Raw genomic sequence first — 22,559 nt, forward strand, 5'->3', positions numbered from 1 at the left:
GTCATATTGGTGATATGAGGGCAGGCGTTGTCATGCAGAAGAAGGCGGCGAGCTGGCAGAAATGTTAGCACGCTGGGTGAAATGCTTAGCAGTATTTTGTCTGCCGTTATGTTCTGAGTTCAAATTCCGCCAAGGTCAACTTTGCCTTTCATCCTTTCAGGGTCGATAAATTAAGTACCAGTTGCATACTGGGGTTGATCTAATTGACTGGCCCCCTCCCCCAAAATGTCAGGCTTTTTGCCTAGAGTAGAAAAGAATATATTACTATTTAGCAGAAGTAACAGAGTGACTCAAGGGCTGAGAGTTTCATGCTTTGGCACTTATCAATACTCATGTTTTGAGTTCTAATTTTTCTGTTTGCTTCACCAAACCTATATATGATGGACTCTCCTGTCGAAGATGATGTATGAGCTTTCAGTTTTGTGCCGAATGACCGGCACAAATGATTTGTTTATAGTGATCAAATGTTCATGCTATATATTATCTCACTCTCTCCATCAAAATCAATGTTGTTTGAACAGGTACACTGTGTGCCACACTTCAGGTGTTGAAGTAATCACAGAGCAACATGGCATAAAGTGTTTTGCGAATGCAACACCCTAACCACTAAGCCATGCGCATATAGATCATCATCATTGTTTAACATCCGCTTCCCATGCTGGCATGGGTTGGACGATTTGACTGTGGACTGGCAAGCCAGATGGCTGCACCAGATGGCTGCACCAGGCTCCAATCTGATCTGGCAGAGTTTCTACAGCCAACTACTCCGAGAGTGTAGTGGGTGCTTTTACGTGCCACCGGCACGAGGGCCAGTCAGCAACATACATTTATATATAATATTATATTACGTTATTGATACATACTGATGCACAGGCATATATGTACACACACACACACACACACATTCATATATTTTCAGATACTTGTATTTACCTATATCAATCTCCCTCTTATTCTATGTATGTGCGTCTCTATCTATCAACCTATCTATCTTTCAATCTGTCTGTCTGTATCCAACATATCTCAGTATCACCTTGAATGATTTATTTTCACTACACCACAAACCAACAACTTATATTTGACTGATAGGGTAATGTTAACTACCAAATATTGATATACCCAAGTATCAAATTCAAATTTTCTTCCAGTAGCAAATCCATTGATGGTAGACAATACACAGACATTAATTTGTTGTCTTCTTTTTCAATTTCTAAAGCAGAGTCATGTGACATTGTCTTCTAGACAAACACTGACTGCATCAAAGTCAGCAGAAGAAAAAAACAAAAAACAAAAACAATATACATGTTATAATATAGAAATGTTTTATTTCAATAGATTAAATGCATGTACATACATGTACTTCTGCACATGTGCAATACAAATTCTTGAATTTGTCTCAAATGCACCTTCAAGCAAACCAGCATGCATACACACATGCACACGCACAAGCAAACAGATGGGTGCACATACAGATGAATGCACACACGCACACACACATGTGTGCACACGCTCATGCACACACACACACACGCATGCACACACACACTAAAATACATTTAAACATCACTTCAAGCTTGGCACTCTGAGTAGAAAAATATTTTACAATGAATTTTTTTCAAATTTTTCGCAGTCTTTCAAATATAAATATGTGTGTTTGTTTGTATGGATTTGTGTGTGTGTGTAGGTGTTTGTAATGCATGTGTGTATGTATGTGTATATAAGTTTGTGTAATGTAGGTATGAATGTGTGTATGCCTGTATCTTTGTACATGTATGTATGTGTACATTTATACATATGAATGTGTGTGCTTATATGTGTATGTATGTATATATGTATGTATGTATATGTATGTATGTTTGTATCTGTGAGTATGTTTATGAAAGTGTAGGTAAACGATATATGTTGCAAGAATACAAATATCTGGGCATTGTTATGTATATAGTTTTATTTATATATATATATATGCATGTATGTATGTGTATTTACATTTATATGTACAAGCGAAAAGAAAAGCGCACTCTATACATAATGTTGAGTATATATTTAACAGTTGCTGATTCACTATTTTGTTACTCGAAGTTTCATACATGGAAGCAATATGTGTGACCATTCAGAAAAACCTCAGTGAATAGTGGATAAGGGTATATTTGAGAGCAAAAGCTAGATTGATTCTTATTGTTTAAAGATACTCCTTATTGAGAATAAGGCAGGATTAAAAATTTTCAGATTGCTATGATGTAAAGGATACTACCTAGCCTAAACTTGTCATCAGAGGCAACAACTCAGTGTAGCTTGTCAAATCTGATAGCTATTGATTTGTGCTGGTCAAACCAGGGTTTACATGTGTCTGAAAAACTATCTAGGGAAAACCTTTTCTGATGATGTCATGGTTTGATAACATCTTTGATCTCTGGTTGAGGGTTACTGCTTGCTGCTTCCATATCAACAATTCTCTGTTATTGATGTTATTAGAAGGCATTCAGATTCTTCCAAATATAGTGAGACAGTGATGTAGAATTTTCTCTGTTCCTTAGTTTAAATGAATGAAGTTATTGATTGTAATGACTTTTGAAAGTGTCTATAATGAATTTCATGTAAAATCTTTCTTCTTTGAAGTGAAAGAATCCTTTGAGGGAAGACACAGATGATTTCACCAGTTACAAGCTAATAGCTGTGGTAAGGCTGTGATGATATCTGTTCTATGACAACTTATGATCTGGAAAGCAATGTGGTTCAGAGGGAAAGATAACATGAAATTTGTAGTATTCTTTTATTCGTTTCATTGATTTGACTGCAGCCATACTGGAGCACTGCCTTGAAGGGTTTTAGTCAAACAAATCGATCCCAGGAGTTTTTGTTTTTTAAGCCGAGTAGTTATTTCACTGGTCTCTTTTGCTGAACCACTAAGTTATGGGGATGTAAACACACCAACACTGGTTGTCAAGTGGTGATGGTGGGGAGAAACACATAGATATATACATACAAAGATATATATATATGTGTGTGTATATATATATATATGTATATATATATGTATATATACATATGAATATATATATACATATATGTATATACATATACATATATATATATATATATATATACATATATATATTATATATACATATATATATATATATATATATATATATATATATATATATATACATACATACATATATAATATATATATATATATATATATATTATATATATACATACATACATTATATATATATATATATATATATATATATATATATATATATATATATATATATATACACATATACACACATGATGGGCTTCTTTCAATTTCTGCCTACCAAATCCACTCACAAGGCTTTGGTCAGCCTGAGGCTATAGTAGAAGACACTTGCCCAAGATGCCACATATGGGACTGCACCCGGAACCAGGTGGTTGGGAAGCAAACTTCTTACCGCACAGCCATGCCCGTGCCTATTGAAAGTTTTGTGGGTGGAAATTGCTGCCTTCTCAAAGCTAGAAAATTCTTGACTATATTTGTGATAACATTCAAATTATTTAATGGATTAAATCAGGTTATCTTCCTTTCCTGTTTTAGGAGGGTGGAATGCTTTCCATACAATGTAAGAAATTTTGAGCTGCAACATTTTCAAGAATGTAATCTGTTTTCACCAGTAGGAATCAATGAAGCTAATGTTTGTGGGCTTAATAATACCATCAGCTGTCACTCACTGAACGCTATCAGTTTGATTGCAGATAGAGTTTGTATGTAAGAAAGTAACAAGAGCCTGGGCACCATATGAGGTAAACAACAACTTCTTTTATATTATATATATATATATACATATATATATATATATATATATATATATATATTATATATATATATATATATATATTATATATATATATATAATAATATATATATATATATATATATATATTACATACATATATTTATATACACACACACACACACATATATATATACATATATATATATATATATATATGTGTGTATATATTTATGTGTATGTATACACACACATATATATATTTATAGACAGGCAGACAGATAGATAGATATAATACACACACATAAATACAGATGTATGTATCTTTAAATCTTCAGTGTTTGGGTCAACCTGAGGCTGTGGTAAAAGACACTAACCCAAGATGCCACCCTGTGGAAGTGAACTCAGAGTCTCAAGATTATGAAGCAAAGTTGCCAATGATTTGGCCTTGTCTCATCATCATCATCATCGTTTAGCGTCCGCTTTCCATGCTGGCATGGGTTGGACGGTTCAACTGGGGTCTGGGAAGCCAGAAGGCTGCACCAGGTCCAGTCTGATCTGGCAATGTTTCTATGGCTGGATGCCCTTCCTAACACCAACTGCCTTTCCTAACGCCATGTTTGTGACCATAAATACACACATATGCTTATATGTCTTTGTAATTATAAAAGAATACAAGCTAATGTTAAGGCTATCATTAGTTTTGCAGTTTCAGCCTTCAGGACTTGTTTATCTACCATTTCAAGATAAAAAGGGACCTGCAGACTGAGAATGCAGAATCAGTGCAGCCCAAATGATAAGTGAATCTTTGTTACTTTATAAAACAGAAATATATTCCTCTACATTTCTGTATTGAGTGCTATACATATTTTGATAATTTTGATTTATTTATCAAGCCTAATACGGTATATACATATGTATGTTGTATATATTTATATACATTCATAAATATAAATATAAATATATATTTATATATGTGCATATTTCCATGTATATATACACACATCTAAATAGATTAACAGATAGATAAATAGATACATATAAATATATATGTCAAACCTCTACATCTGATATGTTAAAAGGCTGTAATATTAAAATATTAAATATAAATATGATTATTTAAATTATTGTTACAATATTATTTATAAAAGCCATTTAGCCGTCTACTTGAATTTTTTTCTTCAAATAAAGTGTCTTTGATATGAAATTGTGCGCAATGCAGTCTGGGAGTATTTCTCAGAAAAATAAAGTAATGGCTGGATAAGTTGTTATACCGTAGTTTGTATTTATAGCATAATATATATGGCTGCTTCCGTTCTGTCTCACCAGGTCATAAGTATTTCCATATAGCTTATTATTGATTTCATCTATCAAAGCAAAGGTTTATATTTATGAAACATAATGAAGAGTCGCATAATCCATTTTGTCCTCTTGAATAACCCAATGATCGCTTAATTCCCATGTAGTCTTTCAAAACAGCATATTTGATCCGTCTTTAAACTAGATGATTGGCAAGATTTTAGCTTAGCACTGCAGCTTATGAAATATTTTCCAACCGTGCAATGTTCCAGCTGCCTACACCTGCAGTCTATACACATAATTAATATATGGTATCACAGCGCTTGCAAATGTTAAGTATCTTGATAATATCTTCAGTCATTCAGTGACATATTGACTGTAAGTGAAATCATCTTCAAATCTAAGAAGCATTAAATCCTTTTTACCAAGGATTTAAAACAACATATGAAGAATGATACGATTTTATATTCTAATATAAAATGATGTGATGTGACTCAAAGAGGATAAAATATTGGGTTTTTAAATAGTGACAGGAATGTACATCTTTAAAATAATTGTGTTTTATCCTTGGGCAAATCAGTTAACCTCTTTAGTCTGACAGTAAATTGGGAATTGGTTTATTTTTGTTCCAAAAATTACTGATGACGACACACAGTATATGGACTTCTTGTGATACAGTAGTTCCACCCCTGGTACTGGACAGTTCTTTTCTGCAACCAATACCTGTGTGCTCATATGCACTAAATGTCTATACAAGAGCCTTTCTCAGGACGAATTCTAAGTAGGATATAAAGACTGCTATTCAATAATAATACTGCTTTCATAACTAATATCTGAATTTTGACCACCTGGATGTTAATGACCCCAGTGGCCGAATAGTTGCTGGTTCTCTATATATTATAGGAAGGGCAATTTGGCTAGCATATGGTTTTGATTGATGCCCGCAGCTGATGAGATACAAAAATGCAAAAATCACGTGATACATCAGTTCTGCCATAAGTGCTGGACTTTTCTGATCTGCCCTTGAAATCCCTGTGCTTTTATGCACAAATATCTATATAATAGACTTAGGACAAGCACTGCAGTATTACAGTACTCTTATAGTACATTCACATAAATTAGGATATAAAGATTGCTATTGGGTAATGATACTGCCCCTGTTGCCAACATCCGATAAGTTTATGTGTAAATATATTTTATTTAGCACTGTAAATTTGGCAAGTGTTTTTGTTATTTTGAAATGGAGAGCTCTGTTCTTTCCATCAGCAAAATTCCATAATAGAATTATTAACAACTCGCCCTTACTCTTAATTCTGACCAATCACCCAAAGCCTACATAAACATCTATGAACAAGAGTGGCATAGGAATTGAACAAAATTTATTCCTTAATGGGGCTAAATGTATTTTCATATACTGACTTTATAAAGTTACACACTGTATGATGCCTTTGAAAATTTTTATCCAAAATTTATTGTCAAACTTGCTTATCCAAAACTGAATAAAATTACAAGCCTCTGTACCTAAATGATGCTTCTAAGATAGCAGTTTTATGGGACAGATCATTTTTGATGTGCATTTAGTAAAAATATCTTTTAATGTGAAGCAAAAATGTGGTTAGTTTCAGATGGTGAAACAGAAACTACATTAGTATTTTCTGTTTCACCAGCTGAAGAAATTATTATGAATGAATGAAAATAAACTTAAAATTAATAATAAAAAAAAAGCTGTCTAGATATGCATTATAGAGATATGCTCTCTATAACTTATTGAGACAGACAGAAGCGCCTGATTTTATATGATATATTATACATAATAATGAATTATGTATGTCATGTATTATATAGCAATTGTATGAAAGACATCTGCTATTGTTTAAGGCATGAGATTTCAGTATAAATTATGTCTTAAATTTTGCATGTGGATGGGGCATATCAAATGTTTTTTAAAATTATGTAAAGTGTCACAGATACATGTCACTTTGCCATTTATAACATATCTGTACATATATGTGTGTGTGCGTCTTTATACACACACATGTACGAGCACAAAAGCACAAGTGTGTGTGTATGACTGTAAACAACATGATTAGCTCCTGTTTATTTTACTGTTTTTGCTTGTTGAACATACACATACTCACATACACAAATACATATATGCACACATATATGTCTGTAGCAACATCTACATAATACGTTCACACCCATATCCATGAATACAAACATATATGTGTATACATATATGTGTATACATATATATGTATATATATATATATAATATATATATATTATATATATATATATTATATATATATATATATATATATAAACAATACATTTATATATATATATAAACAATTTTACATTAATCTGACAGGTTACTCTATACTACTGTAGAGTACAAATTTTTTATTCTTATACAAGAATGTAGTTGACAGTGACTTCACAGTTTCAGCTATATATATATATATATATAATATATATATATATATATATATATATGTATATATACACACACACATATATACATATATATGCATATACACCCATAAAACACATACATAAGCACATATATATATGATATAGTCTGTTACTAACATCAAATATCATGCCAACAATACAATTATCAGGCAATGAACATCAACTTCTTACTTAAATATCCACATGTTTAGCATGCAAAGTTTCCCGTAATGCAACATGAGTTAAAAACCTTGTTAAGATACAAATCAGTATTGTTGGGGATGAGTTATTTCCCTTGGTTGGTTGGTTGGTTGGTAGGTTGGTTTGAAAGATTTAAAAATATGTATATAAAAGATAAAAAGGCATAACAAATATATAAAATATGGTGACAAGCAAAACTCAGAGCAACGACAGAAGGAATGATCAGCTCTGAAAGAAAAAACTAGAAAACAGAGAACACTTTTCCAGCTTCTTTGAGTACTCAAATGTATATATATATATATATATATATATATATATATATATATATATGTATAAGGGTTAGCATTTTCTATTTTTGACTTGTTTTTTCATATATATATATATATATATATATATTATATATATATATATATTATATATATATATATATATATGTATACTCACATTGTACACACACACACACATAAATATATATACATATGTATAGTCATAAATAGATATACATATATATTTATAAATACCTATTTACCTATATACATAAGTATGTATACACACACACACAACACACACACACACACACACACACATACATACATACATACATACATACATACATACATACATACATACATACAGACAGACAGATAAACAGATACATACATATATGTATATATATAAATATACTTAAGTATATATTCACACACACAACCACATGTATGTATATGGTATACACACACACACGTGAGATGTATATATATATATATATATATATATATATATATATATATATATATTTCAATACTTTCAAGTGTCCAACTGCTTTTAAATTAAGTATAATTAATTTGCTCCAGTATGACCACGTACAATGAGTAAATGAGCAATAGAGAAATTATAATTTTCTGAATTTCAATGCTTTTTCATTTTCCTTGACTTCTTTGCTGGAGGAAATGGTGTTGTACCTGAGAAATGTTATTTCTGATGTTTGTATTATACACATACATGCACATCACCCTCTCTCCCTATAAGTTTGTATGAATGTATGAACATATATATATATATATATATATATATACAAACATATATATATATATATATATATATATATATATATATATATATATAATATATATTATATAAAAGGGCTTAGTAAAATAAATTACTTTGCCGCATACTGAACTCATTAGAAATAGCAGCTAAAAAACTTTTTTAAGGCTATTTCTAATACTTAAAGAAAATCTCTCTCATATATAGTGTTTGCTTAATTCAACTCACAAAAGTTTGGGGGTAAGGACATCGAAAAATCAAATGCTAACTCGAATAACCTTAGCATTGATTTTTCGATGTCCTTACCCCCAAACTTTTGTGAGTTGAATTAAGCAAACACTATATATGAGAGAGATTTTCTTTAAGTATTAGAAATAGCCTTAAAAAAGTTTTTTAGCTGCTATTTCTAATGAGTTCAGTATGCGGCAAAGTAATTTATTTTACTAAGCCCTTTTATATAATGTAATAATTTGAATTCGCCTTGAATGGTCCCTTTGCATACTGAACACTTGGTGAAATTGATTAATAATTAATTAATTTTGCCCTCAATTGTTGAAATTATATATATATATATATATATATATATATATGTGTGTATATATATATATAGCTATATACATACATGCTTACACACACACATATATACACATACATATAGCCTTTAATGAAATTTATGCCAAATTATCTTGGAACTGTAGGTTTCATGTTGGCAGTGTTTGTATTTTGCCAGTATTTGATTTATCATAAGCACACACACACACACACACATATGTATATAAATATAGACACACACACACACATATATATGCATACACACATGCCCTCCCTCCAACACACACATCCACCCACACTTATTTAAAACCCATATTTACATATTTAAAACGTGAGGCTTTGTTGGACCAGCTATAAAGGGAGCTAACTGAAATAGTAAGAGGCACAGCAGAATTGGAATTGCTGTAGATAGAAGGCAAACCCATCCAAATATAAGAGCACTTAGAGCAACAGGATATGTTGTACTGCAGAAGTTTGGAAACAAAGAGTCAACTGTATCTGAGCTTAGGTTTTCATGACAGCATTGCTGGTGTTGGTGGTACAATGGCAAAAGAGCAGAACCTGAAGAAGTAGAAAGAGAGATATATTTATGCATATACACACGCACACACACACACACTTAGAAAGAATACTGTAAATATTTACTCAGGATTGGGTATGACGTTAAAATATACCAGGCAATGGGACCTTGGTGCGGGTGGTCTAGGGTTTTGTGTGGTGGAGGTGGGGTAGAACCACTTCTAAGACACTTTTGTTTCTGGGTCTAGTTGATTACATGGACCCCAGTGTTTCACTGGTACTTAATTTATCAACCTCAAAAGGATGAAAGGCGAAGTCAACCTTGGCGGAATTTGAACTCAGAATGTAGCAGCAGACAGAATACCACTAAGCATTTTGCCTGGCATGCTAATGATTCTGCTAGCACACCACCTTATATAATAATAATGATAATAATAATAATAATAATAATAATAATAATAATCCTTTCTACTAAAGGCACAAGGCCTAAAATTTTTGGGGAGGGGACTAGTTGATTACATTGATCCCAGTGTTTCACTAGTACCTAATTTATTGACCCCAAAAGGATGAAAGGCAAAATCGACCTCAGCGGAATTTGAACTCAGAACATAGCATTTCTAATGATTCTGCAAGCTCGCTGCCTTAATAATAATAATAATAATAATAATAATAATAATCCTTTCTACCAAAAGCACAAGGCCTGAAGTTTTTTTGGAGCCAGTCAATTAGATCGATCCCAGTATGCAACTGGTACTTAATTTATCAACCCTGAAAGGATGAAAGACAAAGTCAATCTCAGCAGAATTTGAACTCAGAATGTAGCAACAGACGAAATACTGCTCAGCTCTTTCGTCCAGCATGCTGACAATTCTGCCAGCTCAATAATATATGATGATGATGATGATGGTGGTGGTGGTGGTGGTGGTGGTGGTGGTAGTGGTGGTGATGATGATGATGATGATGATGATGATGATTTCTGTATTGACCACAAAGGGTTTACGTTAAGAAAAACATTATGGATGGTACAGGACAAAACAAAAGAATGTGTGGTGAATGTGTGTGAATGTGTTGTGAGGGTTTTCTACATGTAAGCACATTTAAAATCTGAACTTTAACATGCTGTGGTTCAGAGTTTGCCACTGTGCCTAATCCAAATATAGTCCTACTGACAGTCTCAAGAAATAAAAATTTACAAATTAACTCTTTTGATACCAATCCGGCTGAAACCAGCTCTGGCTCTGTAGTATAAATATCTTGATTTCATAAATTTTGCATTAAAATCTTCCACCAAACCTTAATCACAATTTATGTTCCTAACTCTAGCAGAATGATAAATTTATTTTACTAAATTCTTTGTTATATTTAAAGTAATTGAAAGAAACACAGAGCATCTCAAAATAAATACAGTAACGAAAGGGTTAAAGATAAAAATCATGCCGTGTACTTTATCAACGTTTATTGAAACATGCCTCAGGTAAAAACACTCGGTGATTAGTGTAATGTTCCAACAGTTAGAGGCACTGGACTGAGCCTCACTCATTTCCCAAGTACTGCATCAAGTGCGAAACATTGCCAGCTAGTCTTAAACAGTGAGTATAGCTCAAAGCCTAAATTTTTTAAAAGGAAATTCTAGGATTGTCTTCTATACCCAATCAGCTTATATGTATAGTAATATATTTTAATAATAGACATATACTACTTGTAATAAACTTAAGACAGGCCAACGAAGGACTTTTAGGGTCACTCTGCTATAGATAGCAACCAGATATCTCCAAAATCACATCTTATTGTCTTGAAAAAAGAGGAAGGAGAACAAGTTAAAGACAAACAGAGATGCCTTTGGCCACAACTCTGGTTGATTAGAACTAAAATGAAACTAAACAATAATAACAACTATAAATAAGGACTGTATTTGGTGAGAAACAAAATAATGGTAATTGATTGGTTGAAGTGATTAAATATTTAAGGTGTTTTATATGGTATGAGGAAGAAGTTAGACAACAATATTAACTTACTGGCAATTAAGGTGAGAAGGCGTATCACTAGAACTGCAAGCCACCATCTGAATGCACTAGAATCATCTGGATCATCTTCGTAGGAGTCAGGGCTTGATAATCCCATCCACAAGGGCCAGTAGGCAAACAGCAAAGGATAAAAAAATATGGAGAGGATGCCATCGGAAATCAGATAATAGGTAGCCATTCGACTTCCAGAACACGTGATTAAAAACACCACACCTGTTAAGAGATAGAGATTTTATTTGGTTTAAGTGCAAGATCATGTTTACTTCCAAACTGGTGTTTAGTTAATGGCTCTAGGGACTAATGTTATCAAATTCTGGAGAAATAGTTGACAAGTTGAATGACAGTGGAATTTGAACCATGAATCACCAAATTAAATATTCCTTCAGACATTTTTTTTGCAAAACAGAAATAAGTTGAATGTGAAGTTGACTCAATAAGGTAGACAATGGATTTAATAAATAATGTATGGACTCTATTGGTCAATGTTGACCATCCTTCTGCTCATGTATTGTAGACCTAACAAAGAGAAAGACTAATAGCTAACCATACATGCAGCTTTCCACACCACCAATGTTTACCCAAGGGAAATCTCCACAGACTAAGCCTATACAGCTTGGCACCGGTGTTGTTGAAAGCATTGTTGTTATTAGAACACCTGGAAAGACACCGCAAAAGCGTCTTCCTCTAACCACTAACACTTCTGCCACTTCACCACTCTGAATTGGTATTTGATATTATCAACCCCAGAAAGAATTAAGTTTGAATCCTGGACTAGGCTGCATGTTGTGTTCTTGAGCAAGACACTTTATTTCATGTTGCTTCAGTTCACTCAGCTGTAGAAATTAGTTGCTGGTCACTGGTGCCAAGCTGTATTGGCCTTTGCCTTTCCCTTGGATAACACTGGTGGCGTGGAGAGGGGAGGCCATTATGCATGGGCGACTGCTGGTCTTCTGTAAACAACCTTGTCCAGACTTGTGCCTGGGAGGGTAACTTTCTAGGTGCAATCCCACGGTCTCAAAGGGGGTCTCAATAATAGCTGATTAAACCAGTGCATCAAACCAGTTAAATTCACTGTAATTATAAAATGAATTTAATAGCACACTGTATTATGAAATGGCTGTTCCACAATGTATGTATTAATATGGCACAATGGATTATGAAATTCTCTTCTGTGTGAGAGACCATGAATCCACACACATGTCTTAAAATAAATAATATGCAAAAAATATACCCGTTACCTATAGAGACCATAAATACACCAACGCACCATATTCCAAACACAAAACTCATCGGATCAACGACACAATCTGCAAGAAAGAAGAAAAAAAGGAAGAAATCATAAGAATTTCATCAAACACAGACATGGATGTGTGGTATGGTAAGAAGTTTGCATCTCAACTGCATGGTTCTAGGTTCAGTCCCACTGCATGGTACCTTGGGCAAGTGTCTTCTATTATAGCCCTGGACTAACCAAAGCCTTGCAAGTGGTTTTGGTAGATGGAAACTGAAAGAAGCCTTTTGTAACCAAGTACAACCTGTTGCATGGTCAGCAACTAAACTGGTAACTGCATGGTGAAGGAACTCAGTAGTGTCAACAGCCATGCATTATAGTCATAAGTAGATGCTGCTCACCAGTCATTGTGAAGACAGTCCAGCTAAGAGAAGGAACCCTCTGGAATAAAAAAAGCTGTTCTGTGATGAATTGCAACCAGCTGATACTATTTTACACAGGAAGAATTGTGACATGAAGATGCCATAGTTTCATCTACAGAGAGCTGATAGTGATAAGATAAAGATTATTCTTTAACCCTTTTTGATACCAACCTGCCCAAGAGCAACCCTGGTTTAATGATACAAACTCCTTGTTTTAAAATGATCTAAATGAAAAACTTAAATTAAAATTTCATTTTCCCTGAAATTACTAGCCTGGTACCAAAATTTGAAATGAACACACACACACACACATACATACAGGTGCAGACATGGCTATGTGGTAAGAAGCTTGCTTCCCAACCACATGGTTCTGGGTTCAGTCCCACTGTGTGGCACCTTTGGGAAGTGTCTTCTGCCATAGCCTTGTGCTAACCAAAACCTTGTGAGTGGATTTGGTAGATGCAAACTGGAAGAAGCTCATCGTATATATATATATGTGTGTGTGTGTGTGTGTGTGTGTGTGTGTGTGCATGTCCATGTTTGTCCCCCCACCATCACTTGGCAACTGATGTTGGTGTGTTTACATCCCTGTTACTTAGTGATTCGGCAAAAGAGACCGATAGAATAAGTATTAGGCTTACAAAGAATAAGTCCTGGGGTCAATTAGTTTGACTAAAACCCTTCAAGGCAGTGCCCCAGCATGGCTGCAGTCAAATGACTGAAACATGTAAGAGAATAAAAGAATATGTGTGCGTGTGTTGTGTCTTTGTGGTTGTGTTTGTCTCCCACACCTCTTGACAACTGGTGTTGGTTTGTTTACATCCCTGTAACATAGAATAAGTACCAGGCTTTAAAAAAAAAGTCTTACAGATGATTCATTTGACTAAAACCCTTCAAGGCAGTGCCCCAGCATGCTCACAGTCCAATGATAGAAACAAGTAAAAGATGAAAAATAAAACAAGAACAGGTGGAGACCAAAATAAATGGTAGGAAACTTAATTGAATTCTTTGTTGTTACAAGGAACTCCAGGCACCATTTTCTTTTTCTTTCTGAGTCTAGATTTTCTTGCTGTTAACCTTGTTTCTCAAATTTAATGGATAATATTATGGGAGTGATAACTATTGGAATGTCTAATTTATTTCTCTTAGTCTGTTTTCGACTGTCCTGAAGTTATAAATCTTGAATTTTGCCTCATGTTTATAATAATGAGTGATTATCTTGGAAGGTGGTAAATATTTACTTCTTTTATTGTGAGCCAGCTAGACGAAAATAGATAGAAATCTTGACCTACCTAATTATATCTAAAGAAGGAAAAAAAGCCAATAAAATAATGTTGAACAGGAGGGAAGTTTATAGCCAAATCTTGACAAAAACCAAAAGGAACAAAATTTTGGAAGAGAAATGAAAAAAAAATTCAAACAAATAAATTATTTTTTGCAAATCAAAAAGGGAAATTTGACTGCTATTTCTAACAGGTTAAGTGACTGCATGGAGGCTACTTTGTCGATGAGAGAAACTAACCTTGGCTGTGATAAGGGAGATCAAGATTTGATTTAGTAATAGAGAACACAAGCAGGTTTAGTTGGTTAACATGCAGTTTAACATAAAAAAAGTGAAAGTAAATCGTTTAAAAAAATGAAAGTAAACTGCGACAGAAACTGTAAGTGATGACAGTCTCTTACTCGCATGTACACTAGCTGAATCATTATTGGTAGCATCAAATGGCTCGTCTTCAAAAATAGAACTGGCTTGTATATTTCAAGTGACTCCACAGAAATGCCACCATTTTCCTTTAGCTCATTAACTGTGCAGAATTATTGCAATGCTCATATATAGCTGTGTTGGTTATAATGCATCAACATGCAAGCCACCAAATTGTCTTCCCAATTGTGTCCATTGCTGGGTATAGCACATTGGAATGGTGTACCTCAGTTGCTATTTGTGAAATACTTCAAATATATCACTAGAATATGCTATAGATGTAAATGCCTGTGGACATAGCATTGTTCTTTGTGTCATTTTTATGAAATTTTGGCACGTCACTATCTTCACGGCTAGTTTTTATCACAATTTACTTTCATATTTTTTAGGACAATTTACTTTCACCTTTTTTTTACAATGCTAAACTGCATGCTAACCTGTTTAGTTCAGTATTATAATGGTGGAACAACACTATTCTGTAAGGTTGCCTTCTTTTGTTAAGCATCAACACAAACTTTCATAAACTTGTATTTCTATGGAGAATTACAGATATTGATCTGCCGTATAATACCTTAAAGACACACATAAAACACACACACACATTCACACACAAATAGAACACATGCACACACACAAAGTACATGCACATACAACACACAGACAAAACATACACACAATGCACATGCACACATACACAAAAACTGTGCACATATACACACAAAATAGATGCATTACACAAAACATGTGCAGACACGTGTGCACACACACACAAAACATGCACACACACACACACATCACACACACACACACATCACACACACACACACACACACACACACACACACACACACACATTCACACACAAATAGAACACATGCACACACACACACACACATCACACACACACACACACACACACCACACACACACACAACAACAACATCAACAACAACAAATATAAAATAACAGTAGAAGGAAACGTCTTTGTGTAAGAGACTCATGTAAAAGAAAGAAAAAATGGAATTTCTTGAAAATCTCACTTTGGCAATAACGTCTCCCTAGAAACGATACGAAACTTCTACGGAACGATTGGAAGTCTTCGGATACAGAGTAACACCGAGCCAGTTCTTCCTGGAAACTCTGTGGATGTGTTACGTCATCGTTCTCTGGTTCCTTCTCTTCAATCTTTGTGAGATGTAGAATGAATGACGTCATCGGCTTGTAGGGCCTGCACCGCCTTTCAAATCATCCGGCGTGGTTTCTCTGGAAAATAAAGTTATTTACAGATTTATAAAAGTTGTTTTGAATTTAGGAAAAAAAAAAAAAATTTACAATACTAATCATTATAGGTGCAGGCGTGGCTGTGTGGTAAGAAGGTTGCTTCCCAACCACATGGCTCTGGGTTCAGTTGCACTGTGTGGCACCTTGGGCAAGTGTCTTCTACTATAGCCTCAGGCCAAACAAAATCTTGTGAGTGGATTTGGTAGATGGAAACTGAAAGAAGCCTATCATATATGTATATGTGTGTGTGTGTATGTGTGTGTGTGTGTGTGTGTGTGTATGTGTGTGTGTGGTGTGTGTGTGTGTGTGTGTGTGTGTGTGTGTGTGTTTTTGTGCTCCCTATCACCACTTGACAACTAGTGTTGGTATAATTACATCCCCGTAACTTAGCGGTTTGGCAAAAGAACTGGTAGAATAAGTACTAAGCTTACAAAGAATAAGTTGTAGGATCAATTTCTTTGACTAAAAACCCCTTTATGGCAATGCTCCAGCATGACCGCAGTCAAATGACTGAAACAAGTAACAGATTAAAAGTATTTCAAAATATTTCATATTTTGGCACAAGGCCTGCAATATCAGGTATGGGAGTAAGTTGATTATATCAACCCCAGTGCTCAACTGGTACTTATTTTATCAACCCTGAAACGATGACAGGCAAAGTCATCCTCAGTGGAATTTGAACTCAGAACATAAAGATGGACAAAACACTGCTAAACAGTGTGATTCTACTCGCTCACTGCCTTAAATCTTTTTGAAATATTGGACTCAGAGCCATATATTTGGCTCAAGAGAAGAAGTAATTGATTATATTAATCTTATTGTATTACAGGTATTTATCCACTTTTAAACTAAATGTCACAAGATATTATATCTGGCACCTTTCTCTTTCCAACTGTTAGAAAGCCAGAATTCTGGCAGGATGGAAACCTCTATTGAATTAGCTTCAGTAAGGAAGAGAGGCAATGCTAATCTCAGCAGAACTTGAACTTGATGAAAGGAACCAGAATGAATACCACAAGGCATTTTGTCCAATGATCTGCTGACCCATAGTACCTCTGCTTTTGACAATAATAAATACTAACAGTAAGATGTGAGCTGGCAAAATCGTTAGCATGCTGGGCAAAATGTTTAGTGTCTTTTCGTCTGTCTTTACCTTCTTGCATTCAAATTCTGCTGAGGTCGACTTGCCTTTCATCCATTTGGGGTTGATAAAATAAGTGCCAGTTTATTACTGGGGTTAATATAATCGACTTATCCTCTTCCTCTGAAATTACTGGCCTTGTGCCAAAATTTTAAGCCAATAAACTGTTGTACAGAATGTTGGACAGACCTCAATATTTGGTTGGTAGTAATTTTATTGAATGTTATAAAAATCTGTAATGGAATATTTTAAGACAATAATTCTTCTGAATCTTCAGAGATGTATTTGTCTGACAAAGTGATTTGACTTGAGGCTATGTGATGAAACGAAAGTAATGGTAGCATGGGAGACATTTAATAGCTATTAAAAACACATACACACATTTAACCCTTTTGCATCAAAACTATTCTATCAAATGTAAGGTTTATTTATCTTTAATCTTTTACTTGTTTCAGACTGCGGCCATGCTGGAGCACCATCTGAATTGACCCAATACTTATTTCTTATAAACCTGCTATTTAATCTGTCAGTCTCTTTTGATGAACACTCTAGTACCAGTTGTCAAGCGGTGATAGGGGTATAAACACAAACACACACAAACACACACACACACACACACACACACACACACACACACACACACACACACACGATGAGCTTCTTCCAGTTTCTGTCTATCAAATCCACTCACAAGGTTTTGGTCAGCCCAAGGCTATAATAGAAGAAACTTGCCCAAGGTGCCACACAGTGGGACTGAACCCAGAACCATGTGGTTGGGAAGCAAGCTTCTTACCACACAGCCAACCCTGATTTGGATCAGTCATATAGCGATGTGATTACTTATTTTTAGGACATTGTAGGTGAAGTGTGAGATGATGAATCTGGCTGGTTTGACCATAACACAGGTAGAATATTTGAGCTGGAGATGTCCGGTGTGAATGCTAAGGGGTTAATCAGTTATTATTTTGGTGTGAGTGACCAGGTCAAAGTTTGTGCAGTGAAGATATTGACACCAAATGATAAATGATTGAACAAAGTTAATTGTTTTCGTTGTTCATTTTCCTTCTTTAGTATTTCTTGTGGTCTTCTAACCAATTCTGCTATCCACTACCCTGTGTTTGTGTGTGTGCGTGTGTGTGTGTGTGTGAGTATGTGAGTGCATGTGTTTGTGAATTATGTAAATGAGTTTGTGTGTGTGTGTGTGTGAAAGAGAGAGAAGAGAGACTACTTGATCATTCCTCTATTTCATTTTATTTTCTCTGTACACTTAGTTTTGTTTTTTTCTCTTATCTTTTACTTATTACAGTCATTTGACTATGGCTATACTGGGTAACAAATCACCTTGAAGGATGTAGTTAATGAAATAATTCCTAGTACCTACTAAGTCTGGTACTTACTTTTATTCTTATTTCTTTATTGCCCACAAGGTGCTAAACATAGAGGGGACAAACAAGGACAGACAAAGGAATTAAGTTGATTACATCGACCCCAGTACGTAACTGGTACTTAATTTATTGACCCCGAGAGGATGAAAGGTAAAGTCGACCTCGGCAGAATTTGAACTCAGAACGTAACGGCAGACAAAATACTGCTAAGCAATTCGCCTGGCATGCTAATGTTTCTACCAGCTCGCCGCCTGTATCAATATCAGTGGCATCAATATCTTTCTGTCACTGTTTTGCTATACCAGTAGGAATGGATTTTATCTTGGTGGGAAGTTACTAGCATGTACACGCTATTGATGAAGACCAAAGATGCAGAAATGAACATCTAACATTTCTGCCACTACTGGTGGATGACTTTGTCTGTTCCAGATAGATTTTTGTGCTATTTAACACAATGTGTCCAGAAGAGATATTATCTCTAGATGAATCCTGCAATTGATTTGGCTTCCTTGATGTATTTGCTTTAAGTATGATACACAGATTGCTAATTTAATGCTGCTTCTGTTACACATGATATGTACATCACACATACACATACACACACACACATATTGGGTCATCTCATAAATAATGCAGCTTTTCCAATTGTATGAACTAATGGTGGGAAGGGGATGGAATAAACTATCTGCATCAACTTACTAGAAAAGCAGATAGTAATTTTACCTTGTACTTATTCTTAGTGCAGGTTTTGAAGAGTGCAGTTTGATTTTAACAGTTATTTTTTCAAAGCTATAATGGAAGTGACAAAGGAGCATATTTGGCATATTTTGCTTTATGAGTTCAATAAAGGCAACAACACAATGGAAAAGTGTGAGGAATATTAATGCAGTATATGGGGATTGGACAATAAGCATAAGCCAATGTCAACAGTGGTTGCAGAAATTCTGAGCTGGAAACTACAACCCAGAAAATGAGCTTCATCCTGGAAGATCTGTAGAGCTTGTCAAGGACATCCTGAAAACCCTGGTGGAACAAAATCCCACCGTAACTGTTGAGAAACTAGGAAAGAAACTTGGATTTGGTCATTCAACCAGTCATCAATGTGTGCCAATGGAAAAATCAGCAAATTAGGTCAATGGGTTCCTCACAAAGTGGATGCCCAGATGATGACCAGTATGGAGAAGAGGGTCTGGAAGCTTAAGGATCCTGTGAATGGACAGAAATTTAGAGATGTATTACTCAAAAGCTTTTGATGAAATAGAGGAGGATATAGCATCATATGATGTGGAATACAACTGGAAGTTCTTACAGGACAACCTGACTGACCAGATCTGTGGATGGTGCAAAGTCCCATCTCAACCCAAGGTAATATAGTTGTGGAATAATGTAGTTGACAGGGCCATTAGGGAAAAGAAACAGGCATGAAAGAACAGTGATAGCAGGGAATTGTATCAGATTGCCAGAAGGGAAGATAGGAGACAGGTTTACTTAGCCAGAGGGGAAGTAAAAAAAATTTGCCAATGTTCTGCGTCACGAGGACCAAAGACTTGAGGTGTTTTGTGTTGCAAGACAGTGTGTGAGAGAGAATTGTGATGTCATAGGAGAGAAATGTGTCCGCATGGATGATGGCTCATTTGCATTTAATGAGGTTGCAAAGAGAGTGACTTAGAAATGCCACTATGAAAGGTTGCTAATTGAAGAGAATACATGGGGGAAAGAGAGTCTGCCAAATGTCGACCCAACAGCTATCTGAATTGAAAGCACCTTGGTAGATAAAGCAATTAAGTGTATGAAGACAGAGAAAGCCCCCGGCCCATCAGGAATCACTGCAGAGATGCTTAAAATATTTGGCAGTGTCAGCTATAGCCTAGTCACCCATATAGTCAATCAAGTGATACACGAAGTAGTTATACCCAATGACTGGTGTAGCAGCATAATAGTCAACTGCTACAAAGGTAAAGGTAATGCATTAAATACAAATAATTACAGAGGTATAAAGCTGTTGGATCAAGTAATGAAAGTCATGGAGAGGGTCATAGCCCAACTAATTAGGGAGAGAATCAGTTTAGACGAGATGCAGTTTGAGTTTGTGCCAGGGAAAAGCACCACTGATGCTACATTTCTGGTAAGACAGCTGCAGGAGAAATACCTCGCCAAAGATAAACCTCTGTACCTGGCTTTCGTTGACATGGAGAAAAATGAGTTTAAAGGGATATATAATCCTGGTGGTTACAGTGTTTCCCCTTGAATCGGTTTCAGATGCCAGCGAACCATAATGTTCCTTTATTGATAGCCTAGTGCAGCCTCCTGGCTTCCCAGACCCCAGTCGAAACGTCCAACCCGTGCTAGCACAGAAAACGAACGTTAAACGATGATGATGATGATGATGTGTATATATACCAAAGTAAGCACATAATTGTAAAACAAGGTGGGAAAAAATAGTACTCAGATACTGGAGGTAGAGTAGTATCCTTTACTATTATTAAAGCTGCAAAAACATCACAAAAAAACTGCTACTCAGAGTTTCATGTTCCTGTTTGTTGGACAGTTTAGATTGAGATTTAGATTTTCAATCTAAACTCTCAGACGAATGGGAACATGAAACTCTGAGTAGCAGATTTTTTGTGATATTTTTGTGATGTTTTTGCAGCTTTGATACTAACAAAGTATATGTGTGTGTGTGTGTGTGTGTGTGTGTGTATATATATATATACGTTTCAGTCATTGGACTGTGGTCATGCTGGAGTATAGCCTTCAAGGGTTTAGTCAAGCAAATAGATCCCATTACTTATTTTTAAAACCTGGTACTTATTCTGTAAATCTGTTTTGCCAAAATACTAATGTTATAAGGACATGAACAAACCAACACAAGTTGTCAAGCAATGGAGAGGATAAAAAAAAAAAACACAAGACCATCCACCCCATTGACGTACATACACACACACACACACACAATGGATGGGATTGTAAATAGCTTCTGTCTATTAAATTCCTTCACAAGTTATTAGTCAGAACAAGGCTATACTATAAGACACTTAACCAAGGTGCCACCAAGTGGGACTGAACCAAAAACGATATGGATGCATGGTGAGTTTCTTAATCACACAACTAAGCCTGCATCCATTCACAGCCATACCTATCATTAAAACATAAAGAAGATTTATATGAAATCATTTTCCCCGAAAAAAATTTTCCTGTAAAAAATATTTCTGTTGATAAATTAGCTTGGAGCAGATGTTTCTTTCCCTCTATCATTTATCACGCATGAATATATGCCTACACACACACACACACACACACACACACACACACACATGCATGTACTCACATATTTACAAATATGTGCAAATACAAACATATATGTTCATAGACATGCTCGGAGATATACACTCGTACACACACACAAGCATCTACACATATGTACATATACTTGCAAACTCACATGCATATACACATGAAACTCATTATAAATTCCATTTCAACTCAAGATTTTCCACTCAATGTGGTCTTTCAGAAGCTAAT

The 22,559-nt window shown here is 34.9% G+C and overlaps 1 protein-coding gene and 1 long non-coding RNA gene across 4 annotated transcripts in view; one reads left to right on the top strand and one right to left on the bottom strand.

The window, feature by feature from the left end:
• Window positions 1-8,151: 8,151 nt before the first annotated feature.
• LOC118765655 lies at window positions 8,152-21,318 on the top strand. Its single transcript, XR_005001522.1, has 3 exons — window positions 8,152-8,170; window positions 14,216-14,218; window positions 21,241-21,318. It is a non-coding gene; the product is annotated as an uncharacterized LOC118765655 (long non-coding RNA).
• Window positions 9,360-22,559, bottom strand: part of LOC115217935 — a 105,369-nt gene continuing 92,169 nt past the window's right edge. For all 3 annotated transcript variants that reach the window (XM_029787654.2, XM_036508030.1, XM_036508029.1), the window contains exons 2-5: window positions 16,271-16,493; window positions 13,114-13,182; window positions 11,867-12,088; window positions 9,360-9,893 (exon numbers count right to left, since the gene is read on the bottom strand). In XM_029787654.2, coding sequence (XP_029643514.2) covers window positions 9,649-9,893; window positions 11,867-12,088; window positions 13,114-13,182; window positions 16,271-16,445 — 711 coding nt within the window. In that variant the 5' untranslated portion in view covers window positions 16,446-16,493 and the 3' untranslated portion in view covers window positions 9,360-9,648. The remainder of the gene's footprint in view (window positions 9,894-11,866; window positions 12,089-13,113; window positions 13,183-16,270; window positions 16,494-22,559) is intronic.

This window comes from Octopus sinensis, linkage group LG12 (genome assembly GCF_006345805.1).
Source record: "Octopus sinensis linkage group LG12, ASM634580v1, whole genome shotgun sequence".
Taxonomy (NCBI): Eukaryota; Metazoa; Mollusca; class Cephalopoda; order Octopoda; family Octopodidae; genus Octopus; species Octopus sinensis.